At 47.7% G+C, this 20,819-nt stretch overlaps 1 protein-coding gene across 15 annotated transcripts in view; it reads left to right on the top strand.

Annotated features, from left to right (window-relative positions):
• Positions 1 to 20,819, top strand: part of syne1b (spectrin repeat containing, nuclear envelope 1b) — a 629,476-nt gene that overhangs the window by 250,468 nt on the left and 358,189 nt on the right. For all 15 annotated transcript variants that reach the window (XM_087991586.1, XM_087991587.1, XM_087991592.1 and 12 more), the window contains 6 exons: positions 4,424 to 4,715; positions 8,311 to 8,483; positions 9,930 to 10,239; positions 13,611 to 13,775; positions 18,140 to 18,496; positions 20,084 to 20,220. In XM_087991586.1, the coding sequence (XP_087847712.1) occupies positions 4,424 to 4,715; positions 8,311 to 8,483; positions 9,930 to 10,239; positions 13,611 to 13,775; positions 18,140 to 18,496; positions 20,084 to 20,220 (1,434 nt within the window). The remainder of the gene's footprint in view (positions 1 to 4,423; positions 4,716 to 8,310; positions 8,484 to 9,929; positions 10,240 to 13,610; positions 13,776 to 18,139; positions 18,497 to 20,083; positions 20,221 to 20,819) is intronic.

The raw sequence follows: 20,819 nt of genomic DNA, 5'->3' as shown, positions 1-20,819 counted from the left end.
GTGGATTAATGCTGTTGGTATTCAGGCAGGTGACGCAGTTGCTGCTCAGAAAGCACAAAAGCAGACCTAGAGGTTTTCCTGTGGGATCCCGGGTTCGAGGTCCCCTCGTACGAAGGCACGCAGTTCCTGATCGAGGTATCCAACAATAGGATGGTCCCCACTGAGCGCCAACTCCTTACCCTGGCATTCAACCCTCTTGTAACGTACCCTCATCCAATCCTTACTCACTGTGACCTGGGCACCTTGTCATCCTGGGCCTCTGGTGGCCGCTTTGCTGGTTGCTGCCAACTTCTGATTGGCTGGGGCTTCGTACCTGGGGTCCTCAATCCAAACGGTGGCCATTCTAAATGCCTGAGTGTAATACTTCGGGACCTTCCCCAAGGCTCTCAGTGGCTCTCAAGTGTGTGTCATCCCTGCCACCTTTATTCCTTCATTCATGGGATAAGGGCGTCGCTGGATAGGCCAGCATTTATTTTAAACCCTAGAGAACAGTTTAGATTCAGCCATTTTGCTGTATGTCTGGAATCAGACATAGGTTAGACCAGGTATGGATAGCAGATTTCCTTCCCTAAAGACCATTAGTGAACCAGGTGGGTTTTTCCCCAACAATTGGTCATCCTTAGACATGTGATTCCAGATTTTAAAAAATTGAATTCAAATTCCACCACCTTGGTGGGATTCGGACTTGGGTCATTCCTGAAGAAGGGCCTGTGCCCGAAACGTCGAATCTCCTGTTCCCTGGATGCTGCCTGACCTGCTGTGCTGTTCCAGCAATAAAGTTTCATCTTTGATCTCCAGCATCTGCAGACCTCACTTTCTCTTCGGACCTGGGTCCTCAGTACGTGACCTGAATGTTCAGGTCTAACGATAATACTATGAGGCCATCACCCTTTCCCAACAGGGAGCAGATATTGTGGAACTCCATTAACCTCCAATAAATACTGTCCACTGACAGTATACTGTGAGAAACAGGTATCCAGGCAACTTGTTACTTGGGTTTAGGGTGAGAGGGGAAAGATATAAAAGAGGCAACTTTTTCATGCAGAGTGTGGTGCGTGTGTGGAATGAGCTGCCAGAGGAAGTGGTGGAGGCTGGTACAATTACAACATTTAAAAGGCGCCTGGATGGGTATATGAATAGGAAGGGTTTAAGGGATATGGACCAAGTGCTGGCAAATGGGACTAGATTAGATTGGGATATCTGGTCGGCATGGACGGGTTGGACTGAAGGACCAGTTTCTATGTTGTACATCTTTGTGACTCTATGTTACCAGTTGTGGAGAAGGTCACTGGACCTGAAACATTAACTCTGCTTTCTCTGAACAGATGCTGTCAGACCTGCTGAGTTTTTCCCAGCAATTTCTGTTTTTTTTTGTGCCTTGATTTCCAGCATCTGCAGCTCTTTGGGTGTTTTTTTTTAAGAAGATAGAGTCACTTGTTTGACTCACGGCAAGCACAGCACTGCAGCAGAGTTTCTGTAGAGAGTGATGAGGCATAACAGAAGATATCATGGTCATCCAGTCGAGACCCAAGGAACTTCCAGTCACGGTGATTCTCTGTGACCATGAACACAGGTCTCTCTCTCTCTCTCCCAGTGTAAGGTTATTCAGGACATGTAAGGCTCACCATATCTGGTATCTCAGCCCAGTAACCCGGCCAACTGTGGGAACCTGGATAGTGTCACCTTTGTTTTTTTTTGGCACATTTGGGAATTTCAACTTTGGCCGGAAACATGATCGTCAAATTTACAGCAATGTGTGTGAATGAAAATTAAACAGGCTTCGATGGTATCTGGAGCTGTTTGTTCTGCATTTTTTTCTAGTTTGCCCACCAAATGTGACCATCCTTTCTATTCTCTTCCCTGGTTTCAAATTTCTATCACTCCAGTGAGCCTGGTCACTTCAGGAATCATACAGGAGCTTCCATTAAGCCTGTGCTGGCTCTTTGAAAGAGTTATTCAATCAAGGTAGCCTTCTTCCGAAACTAGAAGAGAGATTGTGTAGTCCCTAATTACAGTGGCTCAGTGGTTAGCACTGCTGCCTCTCAGCACCAGGGACCCAAGTTCGATTCCAGCCTCAGGCGACTGTATGTGTGGGTTCTCCCCTTGCACATTCTCCCCGTGTCTGTGTGGGTTTCCTCCAGGTGCTTCTGTTTCCTCCCATAGTCCAAAGATGTGCAGGTTAGAGTGGATTGGCCATGCTAAATTGCCCCATTGTGTGCAAGGATAGGGTAGTGAGTATGGCACTGGGTGCGATGCTCTTTGGAAGATCGGTGTCAATCTGATGGGCTGAACGGCCTGCTTCCACACTATCGGGATTCTGTGATGTCAGCCCAGAATGCTGGGTTTGTTGAAACAGGTTCCCTCCTGGCCTGACCCCAGCACTGAGCAGCCTGATAATTCTGGCTTCTTGCCTTTGATTACACATAGTGGAGAGGCGATGATGTCGTGGTAGTGTCTCTGGGTGAGTAGTCCAGAAGCTGATAATGTGTTGCTGGAAAAGGCCAGCAGGTCAGGCAGCATCCAAGGAGTAGGAGAATCGACGTTTCGGGCATGAACCCTTCTTCAGGAATGAGGAAAGTGTGTCCAGCAGGCTAAGATAAAAGGAAGGGAGGAGGGACTTGGGGGAGCGGCGTTGGAAATGCGATAGGTGGAAGGAGGTCAAGGTGAGGGTGATAGGCCGGAGTGGGGGTGGGGGTGGGGGCGGAGAGGTCAGGAAGAAGATGACATCCCAAAACGTCGATGGACACACTTTCCTCATTCATGAAGAAGGGCTCATGCCCGAAACGTCGATTCTCCTGCTCCTTGGATGCTGCCTGACCTGCTGCGCTTTTCCAGCAACACATTATCAGCTCTGATCTACAGCATCTGCAGTCCTCACTTTCTCCTCGAAGAGTAGTCCAGAAGGCCAGTCTAATGCTGTGGGACATGGATTCGAGTCCCACCGTAGCAAACGATGAAATACAAACTCGATATAATTCCAGAATTAAGAAAATATCTCATATGGCCAGATTGTCATAAAAACCCAATTGGTTCAGTGAGGGAGGGAAGTCTGTTGTCCTCTGTAATAGCCCATTAAAGGGGCAATCCATTCCTGTGAATAAAATGAAACAGGCTTACAGAGCCACCATACCTTCGCTGTGGAAATGGCAATGTATTTGCTAAATCAATGGATAGCCTCAAATCTCTCACTGAGTGCAAAACACTGAATGTGTTGGATCCTATCTTGTCCCTGCATCTTTAGATTCAAGTTCACAAATATTGAATTTTGATTCTGTATGTGTCCAGTGAGCCTAAAGTAGGGGAAGCCTTCGTTCTGAAATAACAGTGAGACACATCCGCAGAACGTCGAAGATGGAATGGGAAAGCTTTGGTCAGGATAATGGCTTGAAGCCAGGTCGAACAAACGGGTTTTAAAAGGACAGATAAGGCTGCTTTTACCCAGTCCTGGAGTGGCGAGCTGGGAAGCCTGATGGATAGTCTCGGAGAACAGCAGGAAGTCATTGCTCCCGGATGCATTCCCAGCAGCTGGGACTTTCCTAGGTGTTGACCAGCAGGAAGGTTGGAGGGCGGGCTGTCCACTGAAGTGATTGAGGTTCTAAATTTGGGGCAGTCTTCTTCCCCGCTAGCAACATCTTCTGCCACGTTCAGAGACTGACAACCTAGTGGAGACAGTGACCGAGTAGGAGCCCAAGGGGGTTTCGGAGCCAGAGAGGATCTATGCCCGTCAAAGGGATGGACATCCCTTAGCTGCAGTGGGTCAGCTGGAGTGACGCCCTCTTCATGCTGAGAGTCCAGTCCCTGTCAAATTGTTTGTTTTTTGGATTGTGGCGTGCCACCATTTTGGAAATGTGCCCCCCCCCATCCCAAAGGTCGCCAGCCTCCCTCAGCAGTGCCCGGGGTGGGGGCTCAAGAACCAGCGGTCCTCAGGTAGGGCCACCAATGGCGAGATTGGGTGGGTGCGGTAGTGCAGCAGACAGGCCGGGAGGCCTTTGCCAGGGAAATTCCTGGTGGAGGTTTCCTGTAGCTGGTGCTCAGGTCTCCTTGTTGGCTTCCCTGAACCCTGAAAGAGAGGCCTTAGCCCATAGAGGGAGCAGGACTGAGTCCCGGAAAGCAGGAGCAGCAAAGTGAGGGAGAGAGGCCCACAGGCCTCTTGAGGATAGGGTAGGGGGTATGGGTCTGGGTGAGGCCTGGAGTTGGGCTTGGGGAGGGAGTCAGAGGGACAGGGATGGTGATAAACCCCAGAGCTGTGGTGCCTGTCCAGGACTGAGATGTTTCCGTGACAGATGGCAGCCGAGTCACATGAAGCTGCATCACCACAGCACATTTCCATCTACCTCAGGATCATCCCCACCCATCAAAGGAGCCGTCCGTCCTGTGAGATGCTGTCGCTTTGACGCCTATGTTTTCCTCTTTGCCCACACAGGGATGCTTTCGACAGCCTATGCCAGAAGGCGCAGACTCTGAACGAGCTGGGCTACGGAGACGGAGGGGCCACTCGGCCTGCCTCCCAGTTGCTAGCCCGGCACCAGCAGCTGGCCAAGACGGTGAAGGAGAAGCTGAGAGCTGGCCAGCTGGGGCTACAGGAGCACCAGGTCTTCGAGGAAACACTGCAGAGCACCTGGGCCTGGCTCAGAGAGGTCCAGAGCAGAATCACAGCCATCGACAGCACTGTGGGCAGCAAGGCCGCACTGGAAAAACAGCTGCTTCAGATCCAGGTGAGATCCAGATAGGATTGGCAAGATCCAGGTGAGGTCCAGATAGGATTGGCAAGATCCAGATGTGTCAGTCAGATCCAGGTGAGGTCCAGATAGGATTGGCAAGATCCAGGTGTGTCAGTCACATCCAGGTGAGGTCCAGATAGAATTGGCAAGATCCAGGTGTGTCAGTCACATCCAGGTGAGGTCCAGATAGGATTGGCAAGATCCAAATGTGTCAGTCAGATCCAGGTGAGGTCCAGATAGTATTGGCAAGATCCAGGTGTGTCAGTCACATCCAGGTGAGGTCCAGATAGGATTGGCAAGATCCAGGTGAGATCCAGATAGGATTGGCCAGATCTAGGTGAGATCCAGATAGGATTGGCCAGATCCAGGTGTGGGATAGATAGGATTGGTAAGATCCAGGTGAGATCCAGATAAGATTGACCAGATCCAGGTGAGATCCAGATAGGATTGGCCAGATAGATCCAGGTATTATGGACCAGACCAGACCCCCTCAAAATATTTTAAGAAGGAAGCCAAGACCCTAACTTTATTTTAAAGGTAAATGTGAAGTGTTTGTTCCAGATGCAATGCGACCGGTCAAACTACTAGACATTAATCAAAACACAATTTATTTAAATACTGTAGTTAAAATGCAACAAAAGAAAGAGGACATTAGAATAACTTAACTCTATTGGAAAACTTAACCAAATAATAGATATAATATCTATTGGTAATTAGCTGTTCCAATATGGTAATATCCCATAAACACACTCCTGGGGAAAAAAGAAAAATTCAAACTCAGATTCTCACATGCAGTTCTCCCAACCAGAAGGGAAAAATGTTAAGAGAAAATTCAGAGAGAGTAGTATTTACTGAAGCTGCCAACTGTGTTGAGACCCCGAAGCTTCTGATGCTATTGGAAAAACCAAAATCCAGAAATCCTTGTCTGTGAGAACTGGCCACACCCATTCAGGCTGTTCAACAAAATCCCAAAACCTCCCAAGGTGTTTCCACTACCCCAGACTGCTCAGCACCTCTGCTTTACAACCTCTCTAATCTAGATATAAGTGTAGATATTGATATAGATAACCAGATCCACATGTTGTGTAGATATGGGTAACCAGATCCTGGTATGTTATGGATATGAGCTGAAAATGTGTTGCTGGAAAAGCGCAGCAGGTCAGACAGCATCCAAGGAGCAGGAGAATCGATGTTTCGGGCATGAGCCCTTATGCCCGAAACGTTGATTCTCCTGTTCCTTGGATGCTGCCTGACCTGCTGCACTTTTCCAGCAACACATTTCCAGCTCTGATCTCCAGCATCTGCAATCCTCACTTTCCCATGTTATGGATATGGGTAACCAGATGCCCATGTGGTGTAGATACAGGTAACCAGATCCTGGTGTGGTAGAGCTATGGCTAACCAGATCATAGTGTGGTTATGGACATGGCTAACTAGATCCTGGTGTGGTAGAGATACAGGTAACCATGTCCTGGTGTGATATGGACATGGGTAACCTTATCCTGCTGTGGTATGGACATGGGTAACCATATCTTGCTGTGGTATGGACATGGGTAACCAGATCCTGGTGAGGTATGGACATGGGTAACCAGATCCTGGTGTGGTATGGATGTGGGTAACCAGATCCAGATTTACCCCTGCACCTCTTCAAACGGGAGCTTTCTTGGGCAGAGCTGCTCAAGGAACTGAAAATACTGACGCTCCCCCACTCTGTCTTTTTCGGTTAGTTTTCTTACCCGGTGCTGCCCGATCTGTGTGCATGTGAGTCAACTCACATCTCTTGACTCAGCCTCAAAATGAGGGCATTGCTGGCAAACCAATTCATTTGTTGTGCACGCCTTATTTCCCTTCAGAAAATAATGTTTCAGTTAATGCCCACTGCACAGGGCAGTTAAGAGTCAAGCACATTGGTGTCTGACTGGAGTCACAAATACCATTTACATCACCCACCAAACCCATGACGTGTACCATCCAGGATGACAACAATAACAGATACATGGGAGTACCACCACCAGCAAGTTCCCCTCCAAGCAACACACCATCCCTGACTTAGACATATATCGCTGTTCCTTCATTGCTGCTGGGTCAAAATCCTGGAGTACCTTTCCAATCAGTACTGTGAATGTACCAATGTAAGATAGACTGCAGTGATAGAATGTTTGAAACATCAAAAATCAGAGCAGGAGTAGGCTGTTCAGTCCTTTGAGCCTGCCCTGACAACCCGAATTATCATGGCTGATCCTCTATCTCATCGCCATATTTCCACTTTCTCTTCATATCCCATGATGCCTTTAGTATCTAAAAATTGATCAAATTCTTCCTTGAGTGACTCGGCCTTCACAACCTTCTGTGTAATGAACACCACGTATTATTCAAAGGAGCAGCTCATCAGCACCACCACGATGGCTCAGTGGTCAGCACTGCTACCTCACAGCACCAGGGACCCGGGTTCGATCCCGCCCTCAGACAACTGTCTGGAGTTTGCATATTCTCCCCATGTCTGCATGGATTTCCTCCGGGTGCTCCAGTTTCCTCCCACACTCCAAAGATGTGTAGGTTAGGTGGGTTGGCCATGATAAATTGCCCATAGTGCACAGGGATGTGTGGGTTAGGTGGATTGATCATGCTAAGTTGCCCATGATGCCCAGGAAGTGTAGGTTAGGGTGGATTGGCCATGGGAAATGCAGGGTTGCAGGGGATAGGGTAGGGGAGTGGGTCTGGGTGAGTTGCTCTTTGGAGGGTTGGTGTGAATTTGATGGGCTGAATGGCCTGCACCCACACAGTAGGTAATTCTATGATTCTCATAGGCAGTCTAGTATGTGTGGCCGAGCTGGGATTTTTCACACTGGAAGGTTGGAGGCTGAGGGGTGACTTTATAGAGGTCTATAAAATCATCAGGGACATGGATAGGGTGAATAACCAAGGTCTTTTCCCCAGAATAGGGGAGTCCAAAACTAGAGGGCATAGGTTGAAGGTGAGAGGGGAAAGATTTAAAAGGGACGTGAAGAACAACATTTATACACAGAGGGTGGTGTGTGTGTGGAATGAGCTGCCAGAGGAAATGGTGGGGGCTGGTACAGTTACAATGTTTAAAAAAATAGGTACATGAATAGGGAAGGTTTAGAGAGATATGGGCCAAACGTAGGCAAATGGGACTAGTTTATGATTTGGAGATGCCGGTGTTGGACAGGGGTGTACAAAGTTAACAATCACACAACACCAGGTTAAAGTCCAACAGGTTTAATTGGAAGCACTAGCTTTCAGAGCGCTGCTCCTTCATCAGGTGGTTGTGGAGTATTGTAGTGGACTAGTTTAGTTAGGATACCTGGTCAGTATGGACAAGTTGGATTGAAATCCATCCCTTTTTGACCCTTCTTCAGCGTTCTGAGGTAAAGTCATACTGAAACATCAACTCACACACCAAAACCTGCTGTGTGTATTTCTGACTTTACTGTGGAACAGAATGGTACAGTCTTTCCCCCCTCACAGCGAATGGGGAGATTTAACAACGCAGGCTCTCCTGGTGCAGCCAGTGTTAAAAAAAAAGGACACTATACTTGTTTTGAACTTGTTGTGTTATCCTGTCTAGGAGATCCTGCTGATGAAGGGTGAAGGCGAGGTGAAGCTGAACATGACGCTTGGTAAAGGGGAACAGTCTCTGAAGAGCAGTAACCAGGAGGCAAGGGATGCTATTCAGAACCAGCTTCAGGCTCTTAAAGAGGCTTGGGCCAAGGTCGTCAGTAGCTCCGTGAACTGTCACAGGTACAGCCTGACTCCGAACTAACTGTGGGCACGCTCATTGAAGTCCCAAACCAGCTTTATGTCGCAAAAGTAACAGTTAATTTTACTGATTATCTGCTGAATTTTCTGGTGCAGTTTGTTGCCTGTTTTCTGTAAAATAAAGTTAAAAACCACACGACAACAGGTTACATTCCAACAGTTTTATTTGGAAGCACTAGCTTTCGGAGCGCTGCCCCTTCATCAGGCCAACCACCTCCGAAAGCTAGTGCTTCCAAATGAACCTGTTGGACTATAACCTGGTGTCATGTGGTTTTTAACTTTGTCCACCCCAGTCCAACACCAGCTCCTCCAAACTCTGTAAAACATTCAGATAATATGAGCAGAATTTTAATCTTCAGATGTTTGGTCGGAGATAGGTTTAAAGTCCAAACAAAAAAAAAACTGTTTCTCGACCTAAACCCATCTACAACCCAACTTGCAGTCAGTGCCCCTTCAAGCAGAGGGTGGTACACGTATGGAATGAACTGCCAGAGGATGTGGTGGAGGCTGGTACAATTGCAACATTTAAGAGGCATTTAGATGGGTACATGAATGGGAAGGGTTTGGAGGGAAATGGGCCGGGTGCTGGCAGGTGGGACTAGATTGGGTTGGGATATCTGGTCGGCATGGACGGGTTGGACCGAAGGGTCTGTTTCCATAGCTGTACATCTCAATGACTTCAAATGATGAGATCGGTCACAGCTGACCTTGGTGAGTTTTGAACTCACAATTTCCACCTTTCGGATCCCTGATCAGGATCTCTAGCCCGCCCTCTGTATTTCAGGATTGCCAGCGTCTAACGTTGTGAGGTAATATGAGGGGAGGCTGATAATGCCGAGTTAAAGAGCTCAACGCGTGACCAGGCAGAGGTCAGCACAGCTGAGCAGACGGTTTGCCGACAGAGGATTTAATCCCTGTGTCGGCTGAAGTCCACCAGTCAAGGCCCTGAATTCTAAAGCTTACCTTTCGCCCAGGCGTGGTGACCCTCTCTCCAATGAGAGAACAGACTCTGGGATGATGGTGACTTACACCTCTGTCTTGTATAGTGAATATAATCTCACCTTCACGATCTCCATTCCCCACCATTGATGGGGGTCCTTGTTATCTCACCCTTTGAACGGACAGGACTTCGTCCATTCAAAACCCATCCATCTAGCTGGAGTTAAATCAGGTTTCTTTCTGTAAAAGGACAATGGTCCTGTCTGAGGTCTGGGAAACACCGATAACACTGGAAAGGCCTGCCACAGACACATTTCCAATGCAAAGGAGGATCCGCTGTCCGTAGAAAATCAGGCCTGCTCAACTGTGTAACCAATCCCTGTTGTGCATGTTAGGAATGCATTACGAATAGCATCTATCCTTGTGCTATTCTTCCATCAGTAGTGTCCCATTGGTAACCGTGCCATGTGTTGCTCCTTTGCCTTCCAGCCAGCTGGAATGTGTGGTGGTGCAGTGGAACGGGTTCCAGGAAAGTAAGAAGCAGCTCCAGCAGTGGATGGAGGTGACGGAGCAGGGAGTGAGCCAGGGCCTGGAGCTGCAGAACGACCTGAAGGACAAGCTCTTGCAGCTGGAGCGACACCAGAGTCTGCTGGCCGACATCGAGAAGCACTCGGCCGTTCTCTCCCGGTTGATTGAGAAAGCCAAGGAGCTGCTGGAGAGAACTGGAGACGCGTCTTTCACGGAGGATGCACAGCTGGAGATGAGGACCCAGTTTGCCGATATTGTTGTGGTTGCCAAGGTAACTGCCCCTTCCTGCTCCTGTCTGATTCTCCAGCATTGTAAGGGAAGTAGCATCGACTGCAATTGTGTTTTTATTTGGTGTATTTATTGTCATGCTCTCCAACGTCATCTTAAAACACAGGAAAATAAACCAAAAAAAAATAAAGGCAGAAAATTAAGAATTTAAACAAGTGTCCAACTTTACAGTTCCTCTTGTTAAGTGCTCTGTCATGGCTTGTATGAGTTCCCATCGCCACTACTGCTGGAATGGAAGTCGCCATCTTTGGCGCCATCTTGCCTCCATTGACACCCTCACTGCTCTATGGGTAACCCAATGTGAGGGTTGCAGAATTAACTGCTCTCTGGTTCAAGAGCCTTCCTTTGCGCAATATAGTTTGCATTTTCAGCTCCATGAGAGGGTAAGGTTGAAGGACATGCTCACTCTGTGCCCATCGGACATTATCTGGGGAAACCACTCCCCTGGCCGTCTTAACACCCGAGTGGGGGGACTCACTGCCCCATGAGCCATCCAGACTCCATCACAGGTCTACACTGAGGTGGCCCCTTTCACTGAATTACAGTGCTAAGCTAGCATACTAACTGCTTGGGACTCACCAGGACATTTCACTCCCTCTACACCTCAAGAGTCCACAGTTGTTTTCCATTTTAATAATGCTCTGCTCTTCTTATTCTTAAAGTGAAAATCTTTGCATTTCTCCCCATTGTATTCCATCTACCAGATCCTTATTATCTACTATTAACACCCCTCCCCCACCACCTCATTCTCACTCTGTGGAGAACCAGCCCCCACATTACTTCTGCTTTCCTTCTCAAATACCTACGGGCCAAGTGTTGGCAAATGGGACTAGATTGGGTTGGGATATCTGGTCAGCATGGACAGGTTGGACCAAAGGCTCTGTTTCCATGCTGTACATCTTTATGACTCTACGTCAGTCACTGTGTCTCTATTGATTATCCCCTTCATCTCGCCCAGCTTTCGTGTCCAGACAGTTGCCAGTTTTCAAGTTTAAGATACTAGTCTTTGACTCACTCTTCTCTCTTTCACACGGGATGTAAAATTTAATCATGCTGGCATTGTTGCTGCATTGTGGTGCCTTTACTCTGAGGTCATTCGTCATTCCTGTCACATGACACAATATCAAGCCTATTATAGCCTCATCTCTGGCCAGTTGCAGAATATCCCGCTCTAAGATATTATTTTGAAATAATTTTGTGAACTCCTCTCTTGGGTACCAATGCCAAACTGATTTTTCCAGTTCCTGTGGAGAGTAAAGTGATCCATGTTCACTGCTAATCATTTTATCAATGTATGTGTGTGTGTGACAGTAACCAACTCTGTCACTGCTGTGCAGGGCATGTGATCTGTCTGAGTTTCAAGTTGTAGAAACTGTGCTGACTCTGGCAGAGGCGCAAGGGTGAAGGGTGAAAGGGGACCTGAGAGTCACAGCTCAGTAGGAGTCCCCAGTTCCAGCAGAGTCACAGTTATACCGCATGGAAACAGGCCCTTAAACCCAACTGGCCCGTTCCTAAATTGAACTAGTCCCATTTTCCTCTGTTTGGCCCATATTCCTCTAACCCTTTCCTATCTCTGTAATATCTCCTTTATTTCTGAATACAAGGTATTCTGCTACTTAACATCCTGCAGGCATTTTCTAAGTAAGGTAACTTCAGTAGTCTCTGCACAAACAGAGAACGTGGGCAGAGAGTGGTAGGAATTTTAAATAAACCTAATGAATCATTAGAGTATTTCAAACTGGCTTATGCTTAAGGATACATCTGTTCAATGTGCTTGGTTTCCCTCATTTCAAACAATGACACACTTGACTACTTGATAAAGATTTTTGCTGAGAAATTTAACATTTTTTTTTAAGATTAGATTACTTACAGTGTGGAAACAGGCCCTTCGGCCCAACAAGTCCACACCGACCCTCTGAAGAGCAACCCACCCAGACCCATTCCCCTACACCTAAATCTACGGGCAATTTAGCATGGCCAATTCACCTGATCTGTACATTTTTGGACTGTGGGAGGAAACTGGAACACACGGGGGAAACCCACGCAGACACAGGGAGAACGTGCAAACTCCACACAGACAGTTGCCTTTTGCTAGAATTGAACCCAGGTCTCTGGCACTGTGAGGCAGCAGTGCTAACCACTATGCCACTCCTGTAGCCTAGATAAACATTAATAAGTATACAACAATATGCTGATTGCACCTCATATTAATAAATCAAAGAATGCAGGAATAGTCCTAGATACTCTTAAAATATGTAACTACTCAATAACAATTGAATTTATCTGCAAGTCGAGCATAGAACATAGAATAGCACAGCACTGGAACAGGCCCTTTGGCCCATGAAGTTGTGCTGAGCATGACACCAAATTACACTAATCCCTTCTGCCTGCCCTTGGTCCATATCCCTCCATTCCTTGCATATTGATGTGTTTATCTAAAAATCCCTTAAAAGCTTCTAATGTATCTGCCTCCACCATCACTCCTGGTAGCGCACTGCAGAGTCCTACCATTTTCAGTCCAAAGATGTACAGGTCAGGTGAATTGGCTGCGCTAAATTGCCCGTAGTGTTAGGTGCATTAGTCAGAGGGAGATGGGTCTGGGTGGGTTGCTCTTTAGAGGGTCCATGTGGACTTGTTGGGCTGATGGGCCTGTTTCCACACTGTAGGGAATCTAATCTCTAATCAAAAAACGCACCCCTCACATCTCCTTTGAACTTTCTGCCTCTCACCTTAAATGCACGCCCCCTTGTTTTAGCCATTTGGGCAAAAGATCCTGACTCTCGGCCCTATCTATGCAGATAACATTTCAGTCTCTCAAGTGAACTTCCTGAAGCCAAGGGGACTCACCTGAATCAAACAATTGCTAGGGAAGCTCAGCAGGTCTGGAGGGGAAGGGGAAAGTGAGGACTGCTGATGCTGGAGATCAGAGTCGAAGAGTGTGGTGCTGGAAAAGCACAGCCGGTCAGGCAGCATCCGAGGAGCAGGGGAATCAATGTTTTGGGCATAAGGTCTTCATCCGGAATGATGAGCTGGCCCAAGGGTGCTGAGAGATAAATGGGAAGGGGGTGGGGCTGGGGGAAGGTAGCTGGGAATGCGATAGGTAGATAAAGGTCGGAGAGGAGGGGAGAGTGGATATTTGGGAAGGAAGATGGACAGGTAGGACAGCTCAAGAGGGCAGTGCCGAGTTGGAATGTTGGATCTGGGATAAGGTGGGGGAAGGGGAAATGAGGAAACTGGGAGATGGGATGTTGTTAGGGGATGTGAAACAGTGTGTAAAGCACATGTGTTGTGGGTCACAACATTTCCAGTGTTCAACATGGTGGCATTTACAGCTTGATTTGCTCTTGTTTGCAGGGGAAGGTGAAGAAGCTGGAGGATCAGGTGCAAGACCATCAGCAGTATAACATCGCCGTGCAAGAACTAACAAACTGGCTGACCTCGGCTAAGGAGGAACTTCACCGCTGGTCAGACTTATCGGGAGACTCGACAGCCCTGCAGAGAAAGCTGAAGAAAGTCACGGTGGGAATCATTACCCGGCCTCTGATCCGCAGAAACTAGACAATGGGAATCTGATAAGCAGCAGGATAGATCGATCAGTACAGTGTCAGCAGAGGTCCCCTCTTCATTCTGAATTCATTGGTCACGGGTTCAAGCCCCTCTTCAGAAACCTGGGCATCTTGGCTGGGCAGTGCAGCACTGAAAGACAGCGCAGTGGTGCCATCTTTCAGATGAGACATTAAACCAAGGACCCACAGGGAGCTCTCCCCAGTTTCCTAACATCATTTATCCCTCAAACCTTCAAACAGATGATCTGGTCACGTTTGGAATTGGTCAGAGTATGAGTACAGGAGTTGGGAGGTCATGTTGTGGCTGTACAGGACATTGGTTAGGCCACTTTTGGAATATTGTGTGCAATTCTGGTCTCCTTCCTATCGGAAGGATGTTGTGAAACTTGAAAGGGTTCAGAAAGGATTTACAAGGATGTTGCCCGGGTAGGAGAGCTTGAGCTATAGGGAGACGCTGAATAGGCTGGGGCTGTTTTCCCTGGAGCATCGAAGGCTGAGGGGTGACCTCATAGAGGTTTATAAAATCATGAAGGGTATGGATAGGGTAAATAGACAAAGCCTTTTCCCCGAGGTGGGGGAGTCCAGAACTAGAGGGGCATAGGTTTAGGGTGAGAGGGGAAAGATATAAAAGAAACGGAAGGGGCAACTTTTTCACACAGAGGGTGGTGTGTGTATGGAATGAGCTGCCAGAGGAAGTGGTGGAGACTGGTACAATTACAGCATTTAAAAGGCATCTGGATGGATATATGAATAGAAAGGGTTTAGAGGGACATCGGCCAGGTGCTGGCAGGTGGGACTAGATTGGATTGGGATGTCTGGTCGGCATGGAGAGGTTGGACTGAAGGGTCTGTTTCCGTGCTGTACATCTCTATGACTCTAAGACTCTATGGTCGTTTTTTTTTAGTCTTGCTGTGCCCATATTGCCTGCTATTTTTCCAAGATTACAACAGTGACTACCCTTCAAAACTCACTGCATTTGCAGTGGCCCTGTTCTAAGAATCATAGAATCGCTATAGTATGGAAGCAGGCCATTTGGCCCATCGGGTCCCACACCACCCATTCAAAGGCACTGAGCACTACCCCCTACCTATAACCCTGCATTTCCTCATGGCCAATCCACCTAATCCACACATCTTTGGACTGTGGGAGGAAACCGGAGCACCACACAGACATGGGAGAGCATGCAAACTCCACATGCAAACAGTCGCCCAAGTGTGGAATTGAACCTAGTCCCTACTGTTAGGAGGCAGCAGTGCTAACCACTGAGCCACCGTGCCACAGTAAGAGGCTCTCACGGTGCAGTTAATGTAATAGCTGTTGCATGGGATTCCCAGGACCTGGGAAATGCGGCGGTGTAGTAGATGAGAGAGTTTCTCAATCCAAGTGGTGACTGTCTCTTCACAGCACGGCCCAGCGCCCATCCCCTGTGGAATGCTGTGCCACTCCATTTACTAATTTGTCTGGCTATGCTTTGCCTTGACTTTCTTTTCTGTCATTTTGTTGTCAGATTTTGATTCATTCTGCTTCTTGTCCTATGACCCCTGCTGTGGTCTTAGTCATGAGTCTACGGTTGAGGACTTTGTGGAAAGTTGTTAGAAAGTCCAACTATATTACATCGAGCACATGACCCTCATCTCCTCTTTCCCTTGTGTTGTTCCAGTGTTCAAAAGATTCATATCTCCCCTGAGCACATTTCATTCTGCTTCTATTTCTGACATTACTCCCCATTGTCACTTTGAGTAAGGATAATAATTACCATTTTTATCACAAGTATCAAGCCAGTCTATATCTCCTTGTTCTAGTTCCCTTTTAAAACATAGGAATAACACTACCTGCTCTCCCAGTTTTCGGGAATAATTTCTATTTCTAGTGACATCTTGCAAAGGTGTAACTGCACCTCGGCTGTCTTTTTGCTAAATTGCCTTATGATGTGCAGATCTGTTTGATGCAGACCAAGGGTTTTACTCTCTCTAGCTCCATCCTTAGCAACTTTATTGATTGATTTTCCTCATGTTGTTCCTCCATGTTCGCCTCTCTGTTGATTGTTGGAGCTTTGTAATGGTTCAATATTAGTGGAGACTAGAGAAATTGGGATTGAACTCCTCAGAGCTGCGGAAGGTGATGGCCTCATGGTATAATCGCTGGGCTGGTAATCCAGTGAGCCACGTAATGTTCTGGGGACTCGGGTTCAAATCCTTCCATGGCAGATGGGGAAATTTGAATTCAATAAAAATCTGGAATTAAGAGTCTCATGATGACTATAAATCCCTTGTCAATTGTTGGAAAAACCCACCTGGTTCATTGATGCCCTTTAGGGAAGGAAAATGCCATCCTTACCTGGTCTGGCCTACATATGACTCCAGACCCGCTGTATTATGGCTGGCTCTCAGCTGCCCTCTGGGCAACCAGTGATGGGTGTAGTATTCAGTGCAGTATTATCATCATCATTGTCCCTTAGGGGTTTTATGCCTTGCATCATTTTTATCATAGAATCCCTAAGTCCACACCGACTCTCCGAAGAGTGACCCACCCAGACCCACTCCCCTACCCTATTACTCTACACTTACCCCTGACCAATGCGCCTAACCTGCACATCCCTGAATACTATGGGCAATTTAACACGGCCAAATCACCTGACCTGTACATCTTTGGAACTGGAGAACCCAGAGGAAACCCACACAGACACAGGGAGAACATGCAAACTCCACACAGACAGTCACCCGAGGCTGGAATCCAACCTGGGCCCCAGCCGCTGTGAGGCAGCAGTGCTAACCACTGAGCCATCCCGTTTTCTTTAATTCATTCATGACATGGGGCAACACTGACTAGTCAGCATTTATTGCCCATCCCTAATTGTCCAGTGGGCCATTGAGAGCCAGCCACATTGCAGTGGGTCTGGAGTCACATGTAGGCCTGACCAGGTAAGGATGGCAGCTTCCTTCCCTAAAGGGAGTTAGTGAACCAGGTGGGTTTTTTTTAACAATTGACAATGGGTTTGTAATGGTTCAATATTAGTGGAGACTAGAGAAATTGAGATTGTTCTTCTCAGAGCTGCGGAAGGTGATGGCCTCATGGTATAATCGCTGGGCTGGTAATCCAGTGAGCCACGTAACGTTCTGGAGACTCGGGTTCAAATCCGAGACTCTTAATTCCAGACTTTTATTGAATTCAAATTCCCCATCTGACATGGAAGGATTCAAACCTGAATCCCCAAAGCCATTACCTGGATTAACAATCCAGCAATTATACCATTAGGCCATCACCTCCCTAATATTTTCCCCAGCTCTAAAGAGGACAATCCCAGTTTCTCTAGCCTCCACATATAACTGAAATCCTTCGTTCCTCACACCTCCACCCCACTCTCTCCAAACCCCTGATATCCTTTAAAAAGTGCAGTGCCCAGAACAGACCCAGAACGATTAAGGACTTGCATTTATGTAGCACCTTTCTTAACCACTGGACATTCTCAAAGCACTTTACAACCAATGGAGTATACTTTGTCAATATCGTAAAGTAGGATGTGTGGCAGTCAATTTGTGCACAGCAAGCTCCCACAGTCAGCAATGCGATAGCAATTGACCCGGTAATCTGCTGTTTGAGAACTTAATATTGACAAGGACACCCGTGCTCTACTCCCAAAATAGGGCCACAGGATCCTTTACGTCTATCCATGCTGGCAGACTGGTTCAAATTCTCATTGAGGCACCTGTGACAGGGCAGCACCACCTCAGCACTGCACTGCAGTGTCAGCGTTATTGCTAGTGTGCCATCCCCAGTGTGGGCACTTGGTCCTGAAACTGCGTGACTCCAGGGCAAGAGTGTTACAACAGGCGCCATATCACTGTACTTTGCAAATGCTTACTTTCGAGGTGTTGACACTGTCCTTAATTATCTCCTGAAAGCTTGCCCTGCAGGGTTAGTAAGATCGCTGTGTGGTGAATGTCCTGAAGATCAACTGTACAGTTTATCCTGCTCACGATCTGAAATTTTACTTTACCTTTGACTGTATGTTGTGTATTTTTAACAGACTCCCTCACGTGCCTCTGTGTTAGTTTTGTCTGTTGCTCTGGGGGGAGGCAGGAGGGGGGTTTTTACTTCGTTCCAGGAGTTACGTAAATGCAGTCAGTTGTTGCGAAGAAATGTCGAGGGTGATTCGGTCTGTGGAAAGCCTCCTCCCTTACCTTGCCCGTGGGCAGTGTGAGGGTTAACATCCTCTGCAGGATGTTACGCAGCGCTTGCTCAACTGTGAACTTTCAGGAGGGCTTACACAAACAGTTATGACAGGACTGGTGACAGTGAATGCTTTCCATTTCTCAGGAGCTGATCGTTTCCAGACGGAATGGCAGGGAGCGTCTGAACAGAGTGGAGGCTCTGGCCGCAGAGGTGGGCGAGCAGACGGCAGCGAGCGGGCGGGAGGCACTGGCCAGGGAGTTGGATGCCCTGCGGGCGGACTGGCAGCAGTGGGAGGAGAGCACCCTGCAGGCGCAGAGCGGCCTGGAGACCATGCTCAGTCAGACCACTAGCTCCGAGCAGGAGTTCCAGGCACAGGTCGTTCAGCTGGACAAGGACCTTACGGAGTTCAAGGCCAGTCTCACGGCCTGCTCACACAGCCTGTCCCAGCTACAGGACAAAACAACAGACGAAGAGCTTGTAGAATGCTGGCAGAAAGCAAAGGTTTGTGTGGGGCCCTGTGGGCTCTCTGCAGGGGACCAGGGAATCTCTGAGCAAAGCAATTTAACATCAGCTTGCTCCGGGCTCTGATATTGTTAACAGGGCATTTACACAACTCTTTCCTAACTGGTAATTGTACACCGTTCACAGCAGTACCTAACAGCTTAAACAGTTTAGGCTCAGTGACAGTAATTCCAACCTTGAAAGCTGAAACTTTGGCTGTTTTCTGGAAAGCAGATTTGACTGGTGAGTCATTAAATCAATGACTAAACCAGTGACTCACAGCTGAAGGAAAATGTTCCGTTAGACTCAAGCAGACGCTATCCCACAATTCATTTTGTAGCAGAATATATTGCTTTCAGGTGTAAATGGTTTGACAACTTTAAGTGTTACTTCTAGCACCGCTAACTAGGTCAAAGATAGTACGTGTCCCTTGCGACACACATTATTCCTGCTGCTCATACTTGCTCTTCGACACACTATCCACCACTCTGCACACAAATTCCTGCCATAAATGCTGCCTACCCTATGCACTCTAACCTTCTCACAAACACTGTCTGTCTCCCACACACTGAGCCCCTCACATTTACAGGGAGTACAGAGGAGGTTCACTGGGTTGATTCCGGAGTCGAGGGGGATGGCTTATGAGGAGAGATTGAGTAGAGTGGAACTATACACATTGGAATTTAGAAGTACTGGGGGGGAATCTTATAGAAGCATTTAAAATTATGAAGGGAATGGATCAGACAGAAGCTGGGTGGTTGTTTCTGCTGGTGGGTGCAACTATAACCAGGGGGCATAGCATCAAAATAAGAGGGAGCAGATTTCAGACTGAGTTGAGGAGGAACTTCTTCACCCCGAGGGTTGTGAATCTGTGGAATTCCCTGCCCAGTGAAGCAGTTGAGGCTTCTGCATTTTTAAGGCAAAGATAAATAGATTTTTGAACAGTGAAGGAGTTAAGGATTATGGTGAGCGAGCGGGTAAGTGGAGGTGAAGCCACTACAAGATCAGAATTGTGGAGTGGGCTGACCTACTCCTACTTTTATTTCTTATGTTCTTATACTGACGCCCCTCACACACACACTGTCCCTCTCTCATACACTGTTCCTCTCTCACGCCATATCCCCCTCGCACACACACTGACTCTCTCTCTTTCTCTCTCTCTCTCTCACACACTGTCTCTCTGACACATACTGCGTCCTAATGCACATTGCCTCTCCTGGAGAACAATCCCTCTTGGTCCCTTGACCCCACTTACCTGGCTGTGGTGTCATAGAGGGTGGGAGTCAGGTTGGGCTGTTGGGGGGTCAGTCCTTTTTATGGTGCAATCCTGGTCATGGCCACCGCTGCCCTGTGGCGCTGCTGAGGTACTAGCGTTTTGATTGGCTCGCAGCTCCTGGAGGCAGCCTCTAGTGGTGTCACCTCCCCCAGCAGCCAATGAGAGGAGGTCTCCCTGCAGTGTTTTGGCCACTCTCACTCTTCCATGCAGTTGCTGATGTACAATTTTCCATCGTTTTGTCTCCTGAAGGATGAATGTTATTGTAATCTGTGCTGTCCGCTCAGTGACTCAGTGTACAATTTCTGGTGCAGGAGACAGAGGAAGCTCTGAAAGAGGCAGAAAGCATGAGTGAGTCCCTGAAAGGTCAACTCAATGACCTCTGCAGATTTTCCAAGGATTTGAGTTCACATTCAGATAAAGTTTCGTCTCTGATCAAAGAATACAACAGGTAAGTCTCCATTTATATTGAAATCAGTTTGCGTCCTGTTGAAGATTTCTGCTAATTTATACTTTTGTGGAATATGGGTGTCACTGAACAGATCAGGCTCCTGCCCAAAATGTCAATTTTCCTGCTCCTGGGATGCTGCCTGACCTGCTGTGCTTTTCCAGCACCACTCTAATCTAGACTCTGATCTCCAGCAACTGCAGTCCTCATTTTCACCCATCCCTCATTGCCCACTAAGGAGGTGCCTCTCCGGGCCATTTCAGAGGGCAGCTAATCATATTGCTGTGAGTCTGGGGTCTTATGTAGGTCTGGTCAGATGAAGATTGCAGATTTCCTTCCCTAAGGGAGATTTATGAATCAGATGAACTTCAATGACAAGCGATGAGAGTTTCACGGTTTAATGTTATTAGTCAAATTTAAATTGCCCCAGTTGCTGTGGTGGTGGGATTTGAGCCCACGTGCCTAGAGTTTTAGCCTGGCCTTTTGCTGACTGGTCCAGTGACAGGATATCATCTCTCCCTGGTGAGTATTACCCTCACATCCAGAGCCGGGGATGTGTTCAGATTATACTCCAGGCATTGCCCGGCTACAGTTCTGAGAGT

This window comes from Chiloscyllium plagiosum, unplaced genomic scaffold (genome assembly GCF_037043375.1).
Source record: "Chiloscyllium plagiosum isolate Xiang-an unplaced genomic scaffold, Cpla_swu_hap1 HiC_scaffold_10, whole genome shotgun sequence".
NCBI lineage: Eukaryota > Metazoa > Chordata > Chondrichthyes > Orectolobiformes > Hemiscylliidae > Chiloscyllium > Chiloscyllium plagiosum.
The sequence above is the reverse complement of the archived record's forward strand: the minus strand, read 5'-3'. Positions and strand labels throughout refer to the sequence as shown.